The sequence below is a fragment of the Neovison vison genome, chromosome 12 (genome assembly GCF_020171115.1).
Source record: "Neovison vison isolate M4711 chromosome 12, ASM_NN_V1, whole genome shotgun sequence".
Classification (NCBI taxonomy): domain Eukaryota; kingdom Metazoa; phylum Chordata; class Mammalia; order Carnivora; family Mustelidae; genus Neogale; species Neogale vison.
In genome coordinates, this window is record NC_058102.1 from 124,385,569 (window position 1) to 124,402,480 (window position 16,912).

At 39.7% G+C, this 16,912-nt stretch overlaps 1 protein-coding gene across 1 annotated transcript in view; it reads right to left on the reverse strand.

Moving 5' to 3' along the window:
* The window catches only part of CUBN (cubilin), a 259,483-nt gene that overhangs the window by 79,517 nt on the left and 163,054 nt on the right, over positions 1 to 16,912 (reverse strand). Inside the window, exons 40-45 of the mRNA XM_044229270.1 lie at positions 15,011 to 15,208; positions 10,335 to 10,481; positions 7,802 to 7,992; positions 7,458 to 7,641; positions 2,813 to 2,987; positions 1,429 to 1,607 (exon numbers count right to left, since the gene is read on the reverse strand). Of these exons, the coding sequence (XP_044085205.1) occupies positions 1,429 to 1,607; positions 2,813 to 2,987; positions 7,458 to 7,641; positions 7,802 to 7,992; positions 10,335 to 10,481; positions 15,011 to 15,208 (1,074 nt within the window). The remainder of the gene's footprint in view (positions 1 to 1,428; positions 1,608 to 2,812; positions 2,988 to 7,457; positions 7,642 to 7,801; positions 7,993 to 10,334; positions 10,482 to 15,010; positions 15,209 to 16,912) is intronic.

Genomic DNA, 16,912 nt, shown 5'->3' on the forward strand with positions numbered 1-16,912 from the left:
AATTTTCAGTTAATATTCAGTTAATTAATTAATATCCAGTTAATATTCAGTTAATTAATATTCAGCCAAATGAATATTTATTAATGTTTTTAAAATTCTGGAAATGTTTATTTAGTTAGTGGTCCCCTTAATATTTGAAATCTACTACTGCTGCAAAGAGAAATGATATCGCAAGTCCAGTCCAATAATGGGAAATGGAAACTGAATGGCATATTCTGTAACTTCACATTAGTCCTCTTGGGACACCATGTAAGAGCTATTAGTTGCAAGGAAGTTTCCTTTCAAGAAACAACTGATTGGTAGGGCCTGCCTACTACCCTGTGTCTGTGATTTTGAAGACAGGGGGCCTGTTCAGCCGGAAGGGGTGTGGTGGTGATTCATGATGTCTGGCCTTCCTGGTTTAACTATCAAATGAACGTTTCACTGCAGTAACTGGTATCTGGGGGCCTGGCAAATTACCACGCAATTCTTCCTTTTCAGCTGGATGTGATAGTTAGATTGAATTATATACAACTTGCCTCGGGCTATAAAACAACCTATGGTGTATGTTTAATGTTGTTACTAGTAGGCTTTCCAACTTTTGACTGTATTAAATATGTTTGGTTAGTGTTCAGACCCACCAGATACGAAATTCCATGTAACTGTGACCACAATACTGTAAATCTTCAGGATGCGTGCATACTGCTCATTTTTTAAAGTAAGGAAATCAAAACACTGAGGAGATATACTTGGTTTTGTCTAGGGACTGATTTGACACTAGAGACATAAGGGAAAAAAACATTATCCATTAATGATGAGTTCAAAGTTACTGCTCTATATATAGTGTGTGTGTGTGTGTGTGTATAGTATAATCACTATATATAGTGATTTGATTATATTTGAATAGTAAACAGTTTTACTAGTTAAGGTGAATGATAGAGATAACATGATAAGAGAAAGAAACATAGATTTGATTTAACCAAATATGTTTTCACAAATAAGTTAGGAAAAAATACAAAATATTCAAGTTTACTAAAAAGAGTGGTTTAAAATGGAAAATAAAATAAAATTTTAAATCAACAAATGACTTTGGTTTTAAACATTTAAATTCATTCCTTATTTATTTCTATCACTAAAACAATCATTACCTTTAGGCAGATAGAAAGACTTCTCTAAAAATGGTATGATTTTTAAAGTTTTATTATAATTAGTCCGTGATAACTTTCTTTTTTTAAAAATTTATTTATTTATTTGTCAGAGAGAGAGAGCGCACAAGCAAGCAGAGGCAGAAAGAGAAGCAGGCTCCCTGCCGAGCAAGGAGCTCAATGTGGGACTTGATCCCAGGACCCTGGGATCATAATCTGAGCTGAAGGCAGTGGCTTAACCAACTGAGCCACCCAGGCATCCCATAACTTTCTTATTAAATACAAAAAAAAAAAATGTTGTTACCTATAGCATACTTGATCTTGAACCCCACATGAGTGGGGCTGTTGTCTGATCGGAATCTCAAATACATCACATCTCCTGAGGACAGCTGGCTGCTGGGCAAAGATCTCCCACAAACCCTGGAAATTACTGGTGCATTTGAATCAGGCCCATCTCGCAACTCAAGGTAATTGGATGTGCAGCTAACGAGGAACGAAAATTCCATTTAATATATAAAAGTCTGCCTCTTTGATGTATTTTCAAAAGAAAGACTTTACCAACTTTCTCCAAGAGCAATATTAAATCATCATTTTTGTAGCAGAAGACACTCCAACCATCATTTTAAGTGGTGTGTCCTCTGAGAATGCTACATAATATTTTTCTAATCATAACACATTGTTTCGTTAGCAGCTCCAAAGGCAGGTGTTACCACACCAAAGAATGTTTACTTGTCTTCCCTCCATATTCTGTATTTGTTTTACACATTTACAAGTCATTCTCAAAACACCTAGGAAAAAACAAAAACAAAAACAACAAAACAAGTACTTTGTATCACGTGATGCTAGGGCACATTTCACGTGACAAAGACAAACTCTCTTGACAGCCCTGCCACCCAGACTAGTGGAGAGTCTCAGATGGAACGTTCCATGTCCATAAAAGTGAGCAAGTATTTACCCAGTATTTCTTAAGAAAGCCAAACAGCCATTAACCCTCACTGAGTGGGACTGTGGCATTATATTAGGTGCCCGTAAATAGTAAGCAAACCTCTGTACCTAAGTTTTGGACCATACACATATTCATGCAAATGTATACATACTTTCATTAAATGAAGAGAAAAATTCAGGGTTTAGTTGTTTTTGTTTTTGTTTTTGTTTTTTGTCAGTCAGCATGGTTATTCTCTTTGTGTTCAACATAGTAAGGAGGCTTACTCCTTGGTTTGTAATCCCCTTAAGAATTCTCATGAAAGAGAGATTGGGCAATTAGACAGTACTTCCATCTTTTCTCTGACACTGGTGACCCCTAGTGTCATGTAACACAAATTTTCATTTGTTAAACAGGTATTTTATTATTTATGACATTGAGCATGAGGCTGGGAAAATAAATATTCATCTACCAGAGACACTGTATTTTTCCTGTGGGAGGAAGAACGGGTAACATAAATCTCCAGCAGCCATCCTCGGAGTCTCTTGCAGGACGCGCGTAGTATCAGGAGAGACAATATCCGTGTACACCACCTGCTCAGCTAACATGAGAGTAGGACGCAGCCTATGTTTTCAGGCTCAAGGTGTAATGTGTGTCCCTTCCCCATTTTTTAGATTTCTTATGTTGAGAAAAGAAATTATTCTCAACCATGACAGCTGGAGAATACAAGTCTGAGTAGGAGAAAAAGGAAATGGAAGTGACCTACTTGGGTGTTTCTTCAATATTGAATTGATCTTCAAACTGCAGCCGTATGAGTTTCCCAGGAGGAGCTGCTAGGAGCCAAGTACAATCAGCATGTTGGGGGTAATTGTCAGGGTGCCCAGGGGAGGTCACATACCCCGCAGAATCCACATCGTGGATGTAGATGTTGCCCCCACAGGCTGGTGAGAAACACAGTGAAATCAATAGATGGTCTGGGAAAGAGGATGCAATGCCACTATCCTTTTTTTTTGCACTGTCTTACATCATTTTTTAAAAAATTGAAATAGAGTTGAAACTCAATGCCACATTAGTCTCAGATATACAACATGGTGATTTGACAAGTTTACGTGATTTCACACATATGTGAAAACTAAAAAACTCAAACACACAAAAAGCAAAACCAGACTCATAAATACAGAGGACACATTAGGGGTTGTCAAAGGGGAGGGGAGTGGGGGAATGGGTCAGATGGGTGATGGGCTTCCAGTTAGGGAGGGAATGAGTCATGGGGATAAAACGTAGGGCATGGGGAGTACAGCCAACTGTATTACAAGAGCCCCGTATGGAGCAGATAGCAGTAATGCCTGTGGTGAGCACAGCACCATGTCTAGACTTCCCACTGGTGGTTTTTTGTTTTGTTTTGTTTTTTTATTTATTTTTATTTTTTTTTTATTTTCAGCATAACAGTATTTATTAATTTTTCACCACACCCAGTGCTCCATGCAATCCGTGCCCTCTATAATACCCACCACCTGGTTCCCCCAACCTCTCCCCCCGCCGCCCCTTCAAAACCCTCAGATTGTTTTTCAGAGTCCATAGTCTCTCACGGTTCACCTCCCCTTCCAAATTCCTCCAACTCCCTTCTCCTCTCTAACTCCCCATGTCCTCTATGCTATTTGAAGTGACTTTATCTGTATTTCCAACCTCAGTGTCCTTTTATCTGGATTTACCCTCATTCTCTTTTTAAAAAACAGATTCTGAATTTGCTATTGGGGGAGCTACCAAGTGTGCCACTTTTTAACTTGCCCAACTGTAAATTCTCTTAGAAAATTTCTCTCTTCCTTAAAGCCAACAAAATACTTATGGTGCCCAGTGCATACAGTGGAACATCCTGGAAGAATTAGTGTACATTCGCCATGCAGAAAAGCATGAATGCAGAGAAGCCCTTATAACTTCCCACTGACTGGGCAGTTCTATAGAAAGATTCGGAGCTGGGATCTTGATATGCAAAAGACGAAGCAGATAGATTTCCGCACAACTCTGTGGGTATCCGCTCATTATGTTTCTTCAGGATTTAGATGCATTTGAAGAGCAAGAGACGGCTGGCATCAGAGAATTTATTAGCCAGCTTCTGGAAGAAGATCAATGGGCTTTTTATACTTCTTTTCTAAAAAACCAAAGTATGTAAAAAGACTTTCCTTTTATCAATAAACATTTTTTGGGTGATCTCACCCACCATCCAGGCCGGGGTAAACTGGGTACCTCGGTGTTGTAACACCGATGAAATGAACCTAGTAAGTGAGCCTCACAGACACATGGGTCTGCTAAACTCTCTTGATATTTCTTTCTGCTATCATTCAGCCACTTATTGTCCTATCCTGAATTTTGCCATTGCCCAGAATTCTTCTCGTCTCCGAACCCCGAACCTGCAGACTATACATGATTCGAACCATTTGCGGAAATCAATTGTCTCCAAATGCGCGCTCTCCACTCTCAACAGGGCAAGCAGCCCTGCTTTCTCACAGAAACCTAAGAGCTAAGTGAGACCACAGTTTGTTTCATGAGATTAAGAGTCACTTATGGTTTGTCTCCCTCCCTATCCCATCTTGTTTCATGGATTCTTCTCCTACCCACTTAAGCCCCCATGTTGCACCACCACTCCCTCATATCAGGGAGATCATATGATAGTTGTCTTTCTCCGCTTGACTTATTTCGCTAAGCATGATACGCTCTAGTTCCATCCATGTTGTCGCAAATGGCAAGATTTCGTTTCTTTTGATGGCTGCATAGTATTCCATTGTGTATATATACGTGGGTTGCTGGGGGGAGGGGGGTTGGGAGAAGGGGGGAAGGTTATGGACATTGGGGAGGGTATGTGCTTTTGGGTAAATTGGAAGGGGAGATGAACCATGAGAGACTATGGACTCTGAAAAACAGTCTGAGGGGTTTGAAGTGGCGGGGGTGGGTGGGAGGTTGGGGTACCAGGTGGTGGGTATTATAGAGGGCACAGCTTGCATGGAGCACTGGGTGTGGTGAAAAAATAATGAATACTGTTTTTCTGAAAATAAATAAATTGGAAAAAAAAAAAAAAAAGAGCTAAGTGAGACCTGACTCTCTGCCCTCGACCCTTACTCTCCGCACTCTCTCTGGAGCCTCGGCGGGCTGCGGCTTGGGCTTGTTGTTTTCCTTTAGACCGTGATGGGAGAAATCAGATGAGGACGCTGCCCCCGTGTGCTGCCACCCTTAAGAAATTTATCTGCCTCTCTGCCTCCTTTATCTTCCCCTGCTACACCATCTTCCTGTACAATGGGTGGGCCTCCCACTCCGCTGCCTCCTCAGGGGCCGTGCTCTCTGGGGAGGCCCTCCCCTTCCCCTGGGCTCGCACTCTCTCTCCCTCCCTGTCCTCTCCCCTCCCCCACGCTCCTCCTGGCCCCTCACATCTTCCCAGGCCATCACATGCTCAAGTCAGTTACAGTCCCGTTATCTGCTCTTCCTTCCTGCCCTCTTTCCTCCTTCCCCCTCCGCTTTTCAACCCTATCAAAGCACTCTGGTTTGGCTCCCCGTTGTGTCCCCAAGCATCTTTTCCTTCTTTATTTTATATCCCCAGCATTTAACCTGGTTGATCATGTCTGTCTCTTCTTTCCATTTGTGTCCCCCAGCTGCTTGGACACTGAGCTCCTCCTCCTTTTATCTCACACCATTCCACCTTTGGTCCCTGGGTGCCTCTTTCCAGGTGTTTCCCAGAAACCGGAAGTTTGTACCTCTTCATCCGGGTCACCTGTTTCATCCAACCCCCCACCTCCTCTCAGGCAACCACCAGCTGGTTCTCTATCTTTAAGAGTCTGTTTGTTTGCTGTTTAGATTCCACATATGAGTGAAATTGAATGGTATTTTTCTTTCTAAGGTGGGCTTATTTCCCTTAGCAGAATAATCTCTAGGTCCATCCATGTTGTCCCAAATGGCAAGAGTTCACTCTTTTTTCAAGGCTGACTCGTACTCCATTGCGTATATCTATAACACATCTTCTTAATCTACTCATCTATGAATGGACAATAGGTTTTGAAATCAAAAGATCTTTAAGTCTAATAGTAAAGGCAGAAAGATGGGGAGGAAGCAATGGCCATACCATTCTTACATAAAAAGAGGGTCTGCAAAGGAATAAAAGAATTGAAGCATTTATAAATAAACCCTTAGTGTATCTGAATTACCACCAAATATTGATTTCAAAACTGTAATTTAAGACTGTAACTCAAGACTCTATCATGGGAAAGTAGAGTTCTGTGGGATCAGCTGATGTCTACTCACTGGACACAAGGCACTGCTACTCTGAGAAGCCTCAGTGGCCAGTGACATTCCCACGCAGGATTCAGCAGCTGAGCTCAGCAGAGACCCTGATAACAAACTCTCAGCCTATAAAGTAATGGGGCTGGTATTCACAGAGCTGTCTTTCAAGTCTCCTTCCAAGTGCCAGAGCTGCACGTAGGGGGAAGTAACTGAAGTACATTCCCTCTAATCATGGAACCTACTCAAGCTATTAGATGATTTTTTGTGTCATTTGGTAGATGCTTATTTCTTCTCCTTTTCCAGAATAAAGAAATTATGCTGACATTTTAAAAATCTCATATTTTAGAGAATATGCAGTAAGATATATGGTTTTATTTAGATTAGTATTTTTTAAAAATATGCTCAGGAATTTGGGATTGAGGTCATATGATTATCCTGAAATCTGTATTATCTAATTTGGGGAGGAAGCAAAGACTTATTCTCTGCTAACATTACTCTCTCTTTTGAAACTATGCTTATTTACTTATTTATTCAATTAAACATTATATAAATTTAAATGTCACAAAATTAAGTCATTACAGTTAGAATTAAATATAATTTTAATCAAGCATAATTAAGTAAAGGTAATTAAGTAAAGATCACCACTATAATATATAATTAAATGGGTAATAACAGAATCAGAGGAATATGTGTTCACTTTAAAAGAAAGCATACAAATGATTATAAAACAATGTAATTATCATTCTTACAATGCTTCCATAACTGAATGTAATGGATAATTAGACATTTTATAGTAGAAAGGACTAAGAAATTTCAGGGTATCCATAAGATCGGTTTAATTTATACTCATGGAGAGTATTTTACTTTGTTTATTCTTTCAATAATTAGGCTTGAAAAGAATCTAAGCCTCATTTTACTTATCTGTAGAATGGGAATGATACCTTCCTTAAAAAGCAGCCATGATGAGATACTGAATGTATCAAGAATACAGTAAGTACCTGAAAACAGGTAGCTATTCTTGTTAAATTATTATTCTTACTTTAGAAAAGAAAACTTCACATATTTTTCCCTCAAATCTATTTAAACAAGAAAGATAAAGCAACTGCAGGAAAAATACAGGCATTATGCTTGGTGAAAATACTTACCTAAACTCTTTGCCTCATATTTGATCTTAAATCCTTGCCCTCCATTACTGGCGTCAGAAATAAACTGAACAAACATTTGATTATCTGAGGTGAACAGAGTGGACGAAGGACGACTGCCACAAAAATGACCATTTCCTCCAGGGAGTCCCAAGGGTGGAGAATAGATGTCAGGTCCATTTTTCAGCTAGGAACACAAATTAAAATCGCATCAATTCCTTGAGATTGAGAGAGATGGAGCGCCCAAGTCCTACCGATTTATGTCCCCAGAGAGAAGAACCGCCATTTTGTTTTTTGAATGAAGACTGCAAAGTTAATAATTAGGAAAGGTGGCAAGCATGACCTACCACCAAGTAGTCCCCCCGGCTGCAAGAAGCATCTCCATTTGGAATCTGGAAGGGCTGTTCAAAATGGACAGCAATGGTCAGACCACTCTGAACCAGGACGTGCCAAGAGCAGTTGAGGTTGGGACCGTAGGTCTCTGGATACTGAGGGGATGTGATTATGCCTCGGTCTGCGTGCAAATATCCACCACAACCTTTACAAAGAAGCAACAAAGGTAATTTACTTTAAGTGACATTTACAGTAGGATTTTTAGGCTTCCCTGTTTTTTCATGAGGATTTTTAAACTGTAGGCAATAGAAATGTGGTTTGAAACGAACCGGGACCAAAGTATAACAAATGATGGGCCCAACAAGCTTGTGCTCAGTGCAGATGACAGAGTATTCATTTTGTGGTTTTTTCCTATGATCAGGAAACAGAAATAGGCAACAGAGACAAATTACTTTCAGAAGCTTACTTTATAGATGAGTAAGACATACAATAAAACACATATATAAGATGTGTGGTGGGGATAAATTCTACAAAGAAAAGTGAATAGGGGGAGAGAAAATGGTATAGTATTTTCTGGGGAACTTAGAGAAGGCCTCGCTGTTATGGTATCACCTGAACAGAGACCTGCAGAAATGAGGGATCAAGCCATATGGCTTTGTGAGAAAAGAGCTTTCCAGTTCAGAAAACACTTGGTGTAAGGGCTTGAGTGGTACATCATGTAAGTCAAAATTAATGAGGCACAGTGAGTGATCCCAAAGGAAGCAGTGCTAGGTCATGCAGGAAACTGAAAGGACTTATTTTAAGTAAGAGAGGAAGACATTCAAGGGTTTTGAGTATTAGAATGGTATGATCTGGCTTATATTTTAAAAGCATTGCTCTGTCTGTGATACCTAGACCGTAAGGGGGTTGGCAGGGAAATGCACAGTCAGGGGGTCCAATAAGGAGGTGACTGCCTGAGTCCAAGGAGAGATGATAGGGTCTGGACTAGGGTGGTAGAAGGAGAAAGGTCAGAAGTGGTTGGGTATAAATATATAAATATATTTAATATATTTAAATATATATTGGGAAGGTAGAATCATTGTGATTTGTTGATGGTTAGGACACAGAGTGTGAGACAAAGAGAAGGGTCAAGAATGATGTCAAGATTTTTGGCTTAAGCACCTGGAAAGAATGTACTTTCCATTTATCAAGATTGTAAAGAGCATGGAATGAGCAGCTTTGGAGGGTGGAAGAGGGTGGGAAGCAGAGTTTAGGTTTTGCATGGTAAATTGGAGATACCTTCTAGACATGCAGCCATCCAGAATGTATGTGTGTGTGTGCACACACACGTACATACATTTATACGTGCATAGGTACATCTGTCATACACATGTACAGGAGAGAGAGAGAACTGGAGCAGAAGAGAGTGGATGGAGTGAGCAGGCATTAATTCTCCTGCTGTCAGGGGCTGAGCTGCTTAGCAAGGGAGTGCAGCGAGTCACACAACTACTTAAATCACAGATGGAAATTTATCTTAGGTCTGTCTAATTTCAAAGCCCATTCTCTTAAACCACTACGCAGCCTGCCTCCCTGAGCGTGAAGGAGATAATTTATCTTCCATTGCTCCCTACTCTCTAAAAGACATCGATAACAGTGCAGGAAATATTAGATGAATTTTTAATGTCTATATCGAGAGTCTACTTTAAAATTATGCTTTTTCGTTAAAAGCATGAGCGTCTTTCGATGGTCCATATTTCATGGACTACTTCTTTAGTTTTAATCTTGTTTGGCTTTAAGCTTACTATTGGACTTCCCATTTTATCAAGTTTTGGAAGTCTTGATCATGCTACACATGATTGCCACCCACGTATGGTGCACATTCTCTGAGTCATCAAACTCATATTTCAAGAGAAGCAAATCCTTCTGGCCAACCCTCCCATGAATGCTTGAAACCAAGAGATTTCAAGATATCTTCTATTTTCCTTTTTCTATTTCTTAGATTGAAGATTACTCTGACTTACCGTTCCTTTAATGTGTTATGGATAAGTGCTGTCTGGTTCTGTTCTATTTGAAGCCCTTAGCTAGGCTGGAGAATTGTTTTAAAGATCTCATTCTTGGGGCGCCCTGGTGGCTCAGTGGGTTAAAGCCTCTGCATTTGGCTCAGGTCATGATCCCAGGGTCCTGGGATCGAGCCCCACATTAGGCTCTCTGCTCAGCGGGGAGCCTGCTTCCTCCTCTCTCTCTGCCTGCCTCTCTGCCTACTTGTGATCTCTGTCTGTCAAATAAATAAATAAAATCTTAAAAAAAAATCTCATTCTTAGGCTACCAGGAACACACCTCATTGTGGAGGTGGGGGGAGATGTCTTCCCCCAGGGACCTGAAGGCAGGGAATCCCTATGTTTCACTCGGCCACAGTTTTTGGATCAGACTTAGTAGCTGACAAAGGATAGCCCAGAGGCTGGGCGAGACCCATGTGAAAAATAAGCAGAAGGTATTAGGGAAAGAGAGAGAGAGAGAGGATGAAGTGAGAGGACATGACGTGACATAAAGAAACCCTGAACATATTACTTTTGTGAAAGGATGCATTAAAGCCCGCTGCGGTTACACTGAAGTCCGAGGTGAGCCGGAGCAACATGTACTCGCTGGTGGACCGGATGGGTCCCGGGAGCTCTCTGCCACAGAGAACGGCCAGCTGCGGGGCCAGGTTACTGTCTCCTACGCCAAAGAAAGGAAATGTCAGTGGTAAAATATGATGTCTTCAGAATCTTCTCCACCTTCCTTTGCAGTGCAAAGGAGCTCACACATTTTTCTCAGAACATCACCCTTCCTAGGAGTTCACGAGATTCTCAAATACAAGGACCTCCTCCAAGGGCCACATCATTCTGGTTCCAGCTCCTAATCATGCTGCCTACCTTTTGCTTTACCCTTTATGTTAAAGTCTCCTGACAGTCCCCACTGTCTTTCTCAAAACTGGGTTACAGTTCTGCCCAGCACTAAAACTCACAATCAGGGTACATGGGGGCTGGGAAATGACGGAGGAGCAGTGCCGACGTGTATGTTAGAGATTCAGCTAAATTAGTCGGATTGCTGAAGGTCAAGTATCTAAAGGAGAGAAAAGATTGGTTCTTCAGCCTCAGATTCTATACTAATGTTGTAAGGTCATTTGCCAAGAGGCGTGCAACGTTTCTATGACCCTCTCTTCAGCCCCAGAGGGTTTCTTAGTTGTGACTGTGATTTTGTGGTTTGTTTTTTTTTTTTAACTTTTCATTTGTTTGGTGTTGTTTATCCTTTTTTTAATTAAAAGAACACACTTACGTCCACCTGTGTGGAGGATGAGAAAAGAGTTTCATCAAGTGTGCCCTCCAGGGAGAGAATCAGAGGACAACTGGGTCACTTCAGAGTTCTTTTTACTGCTCTTGGATATAAGCAACTTGGAAAAAAAGCCACAATCAAAATCAGAGTGGAGCAAAGGAAATTATAAAATATTTGGATTCCTGGCTGGGAAAATATATGGCTTTCTTCTCTAAGAAAAATAATTAATAGACTTCAAGCTTATAAAAACCAAAAATAGAACATGAGACATGAAGAAATTTGCCCCTTGAATGCAACCAGCGAAATGAATCCCTCTGACATTGATCACCGCCTAAAACTCACTCATTATTCACTACTTCAGAAAGCAAGGTATTGTCTGGGATGACCACTGCCATGGCATAGCTGTAGGAGGAGATGCTTGAAAGGCATTCTTCACAGGGTTTCTGACCTCTGGACAGCTTTGTGTTTTCCACAATTCAAAAGTTTCTCTCTGTAACTTGCTATCTTATCTTATCTTATCTGTACTTGCTATCTTTGCTGTGATATTTTACTGCACATTTCACCTCAAATTGTTTTTGTTGACTTACTCTTTGTCTATATCACAACATTTTGAAGTTTATTATAGGTTGTTTTTTATCAGAGGTGCATAGTTTCTCTCTCAGTGAGACAGTGTAGGGTCTATTGATGTTTAATTCTTTTCTAACTTCACCTCAAACTGTCTGATGAAACAATGCTCATCTCTAAATATTTATGTATAAGTTACTTAACTAATGAGTTGGTAGATAACCCAATAACCACATGATGGTTTGTTTCTCCCCCCAGTATCTGTAATAAATACTGAGGTATTTCTAGAACATTCTGCAACTTTACCATACGGGTTGTAGCAGGGATGAACGTGATCTTTAAGAAGAGGAGAAAATCAAAGGTAAAGGCTCTAGGGTGCTCTGGTGATTCTCTTGCTGATCGAGACTCCTCGTTTTCGAGATGTAGAAATGGAGGCCAAGATTACCAATAGCTGACATTTATCAAGCAATTATTATTACCACTTTGAGTGCTTTACATGTGCTATCAGACTGTATATTCATAATAACACTATTAGGTAGGTATTTTTATTATCCCAGTTTTGTAAACAGGAAATAGTCTTGGGAAGATATATAATTTGCCCAAGGGCACAGAGTATAGAAGTCAACAAGGATTTAAAACCCTAGCTAAATAACTCCAGATGCTCAAACTATGCTATTAAATGATATCTCTAGGATAACAAAGAAACTACATTTTATATCTATAAATAATAGGATTATTGATTTTTAACAAAATTATTTTTTTTCTTCCTCCTCTTTTTTCTGTTTCTTTTTGTTGTTGTTGTTTTAACTTTTTCTAGAGCCAATGTAGCATCACAGAACCTCAATTTGGGGGAATCTTAGGTATGTAAAATTTGTTGGTATGTGGTCTGGGAAAAATGGATTCATGGCTGAACCATCACAGCCCTATAAAATGAATAAGCAGGTGGGAGAGTGACTCAGGTCTCCTAGGAAGGCTGCAGAGCCCTCTCTGGGGTGGCTCAGAAATGTCCACAGCCATGGGGCGCCTGGGTGGCTCAGTGGGTTGAGCCCCTGCCTTCAGCTCAGGTCCTGATCTCAGGGTCCTGGGATTGAGCCCCGCATCTGGCTCCCTGCTCAGCAGGGAGCCTGCTTCCTTCTCTCTCTCTGCCTACTGTGCTCTCTCTCTGTCAAATAAATAAATGAAATCTTAAAAAAAAAAAAAAGAAAAGTCCACAGCCAGCCTGGGACCAAGGACCAATGGCACAAATGGTCTGTAAATATTACTGCTTGAGGTCAATGGCTTTAGATATTTGCTTCAGAATGTGATTGATATGCCTCTGCTCCTCAGAAGCAAAAAAACTGTCTGAACAAAGAACAAACAATTGGAGTGGGACTTGAAATTTCATTCTAAATGTAGACTACACACTGTGCAAATGAACAAAATGCCCACCAACCGCTACAGTCGGCACTCAAAAGCTACTTCTTGAATACGTAAAGAAACATAGGGGCAACTAATAAGCCTATTCAGTACCTACTCACGTTGTGAATAAAAATCTCTTTGGATAGGTCACACTCCAATTTAAAACACTGTCATTGTTTTGGCGTATAAGTCAATTTGCTGAGCTCCCAAGCTCTACGTCTCAGTAAGGACACTTTCCAGTCTATAAACAGTTTATGATGAAAACTATTTTAGAAATGTCTCTAGCAAAGTAAATTGAAATCCAAATTAAATAATTCTGAATTCCGCATATAAAATGCCAGGACTTTGGCTAGGGAATGTATCATGCTCCTGGATATAACAACTTCAAGAAGCAGATACTGCTCTCTCTTTCACAGACAATAAAGCAGACTTGGAGACATTCAGCATTCTGTGCAAGGTCACCCAGAAGAAGAAAACAACTCTCAGGGTTCAGGCTTCTAAGAAAAATTATTGGTGAAACAAAAAGCAACTCAATATAAAGTGCATGTTAAAAGAGTAACCATAATTTACTTCATGACTGGAGTTACCTACTGAAGACATTTTTTTAAAGATCCTACTAGATTCTGAACACTCAGAATATGTGTGCAAGGACAAACTCACTTCAGTACATGGAAAGTTACATCCACAGGAATGCCTCCATGTGAGAAAAGTTGATAACTTCTCTGGGCAATGTGCTAACAGCTGATGGTTGATAGGAAAAGGGGGAAAGTTAAGATTTATCATCTCATTTTATTTGTATGATTTATTTGAGTCTTGGGGCCCAGCCTCAACAAAAGGAAAATAAAACCCTTGGCCATTTCCTAACCGTACTTTGTAAAAGCCTAGGGTACCGAGTAAACTATGGGCAAAAAGCAAACACGTTTGGTCCACAAAATACTCTGAAGCATTTTTCATTAATTTTCAGAAACTAACAATTGGGAAATTCATAGAATATTCTATATCTTTCACATATCTTAAAAGATAGGAAGCTAAAAAATAGTGAGCCTTCCTTCTTAGCAATGGCTCCTTTAATTCTGTTCTCCAGTTTTACACCTCCCTAGTCATGGTCCCTCTAGGTAGGCATGTGAGGTCTTAAAGTCTTTATCATGGCAGGTAGTGGTTCTCAAACTTTAAAGACCGTCAGTATCCTCTTGGAGGCAGGGACAAGGGATAGGCAAGAGAAGTATTTGCAACATGGGCAACATTCAAGGAGGGGCCAAAGACCTTAGAAATCAAGATAAATAATTTAAACCAAGGTAGAATCCGACTCTGCAGTTTACACAATCCTGCCTTACTTTTCCACCTGGAAGGCTTTTAAAATCTCAGATCTAGGACCCATCCTGAGAGTTTCTATTTTAGTGGGTCTGGGGTGTGGCTGAAATGTGAACCGTGAAGCATAATTTTGTACATGTTGCATATTAGCCTTATGCTTATCCCTCACTGCATAGCAACACCACACCTGCACAGAGAAAACATGAAAAATGTTAGCTTTCATGCCGCCTACTCTCTCCAGAGATTCAGCAGACAAGGAGAATTGAATATATTGCAATTATACATACTTTTCCACACTTGGATCTTAAAGCTATAGGTATAAAATATCAAAATTTATCTCCAAGGCCTTTCAACAGCATCACCTGGAAATTCAGACCATTACTTCCTACTTAAGCCAAGGGTAGTGTTTTCTTTTTTGTTTGTTTTTAGGAATGTAAGGCTGTCCCTGATATAGTATGTGCATTCATTTGTGACAGACCATTTAATACTTTCCTTAAATTCTTTAGAAACTGTAGCCAACTCTAGGATTTGTTGCCCTCATTGACGATAGTATCTGGGAACTTCCATACAAAATGGATGGAAGCAGCAAAAAGGTATTTTCATAATTGAACGTTAACTAAATATGTGTTAGGGCTGACACTTGTTTAAATGTTTCTCACCATCTCTTATCACAAGTTTGTCATAGTCACAGGTTCTGTGAGCTTCTATGTCCAGGGAAAGGATGTTGAGTTCCACAGTCGAATCTGGAGCATGAATAAGCCACATGCAATCAATGTTGTTACTGTAGCTTTCAGGCCAGCCTGGGGAGAAGAGAAAGACAGGCGCATCTCCTGTCCTCAGGAAGCCACCACAAGCACCTGTCGAAGGGAAAAAATGACACCTGTCAAATACCTCTGATGGGAGAGAATCTAGCACATTGGTTTTCAAGTGTTAGCCCTGAACTGAGAGGAAACAACCAATTAAAACAGAGTTCTCAAAGAAATCTAGAAATATATTTTTTAAAGATTTTATTTATTTATTTGACAGAAAGAGAGATCACAAGTAGGCAGAGAGACAGGCAGAGAGAGAGGGGGAAGCAGGCTCCCTGCCAAGCAGAGAGCCTGATGCGGGGCTAGATCCCAAAACCCCGAGATCATGACCAAAGACGAAGGCAGAGGCTTCACCCACTGAGCCACCCAGATGCCCCTAGAAATATTTTCTTAAATCTGCTGACGCACACAGCTATTATTTCCCTTAATTTGTTTTTTGTGTAAGAAAAACACACTTTATTCTGCTTTTTTCACCATAGTTTTGCAACACAGCCCATTTATTGGCTGGTGTCTGTTATTTATTGAGCATGAAGTTAGTCCATGTAGACGAACTGTATTATTGCTATTTCTGTTTCTTCAGGATTTCAATCTTCACTTTTTCAACATAGCTATTCACCATGTAATTTATATCTGGGCAACCTTGAAATAATTTTCAATTTGGTAAAATGTATAACAACAGCCATTATTTCTGACTGTTTAAAAGCAGCTTTATTGAACTATTCTGTAGATCTCATAAAACTTATCCTTTTAAATTATACAGATCAGTGGTTTGTAATACATTTAAAAAGTTCTGTAACCCTCAGTGATCATTTTAGAACATTACCACCATTTCCAAAGACACTTTATACCCATTACCGCTGATCACTTGCCTGTTTTCCATTCTACCTGTCCATGGGAACCACTAACCGACTTTTGGTCTTTGTCTATGGATCTGTCTATTCTTTACATTTCATGTAAATATAATCATACAGTATGTGATTAGCTTTTGTAGCGAGCTTCATTCACTTAGCGTCGTGTTTTAAGGTTCATCTGTATTGCATCAGGCATCACATCAATATTTTCTTCATTTCCCTTTATTCACTCATTTCCTTGTTTTCAGGCTGACTAGTACTCCACTGTGTGGATATACTGCATTAAATTTTATCGACCTGTTTGACATTTGGGTTGTTTGTGCTTTTTCACTATTATGGATAATTCTTCTATAGACATTTATGATGACATAAACAGTCAGTTAACACATATTTTGTTTGTATGTTATGTGCATTATATGCTGTATTCTTACAATACTAAAGTACGTTAGACAAAAGAAACTCACAAGGAAGAGAAAACACATTTATAGCACTGGACTGTGTTTATTGAAAAAAATCCTCGTATAAGTGGATATTTTAAATCCCACGTAGTTTTAAACCTATTTTGTTCAGGGTTCAACTTATACCAAGGACTGACAATATCCTCCAAGAAATGTCTGTCAAACTTCCACATCACCCCATAAAAGCCATTCAAAGCTGTTTAAACAAGTTATTAAGGAAAAATCAGTCTCCCCAAACACTGCTTACTGAGGAGATTAAAGAGGTTTTAAACATAGCAAAATAAAAGTTTAACAATTAAGCTAATTTTACCATGAAACATGAAGGTTTGCAACCAACTAAGGAGAAAGTGAAACATTTCTGAAAGAACATTTAAAATGAAATAGAGAGGAAATATAATTAACTCTGTCTACTAGCTGATCCATAATGTTGTATGTGTGTATTT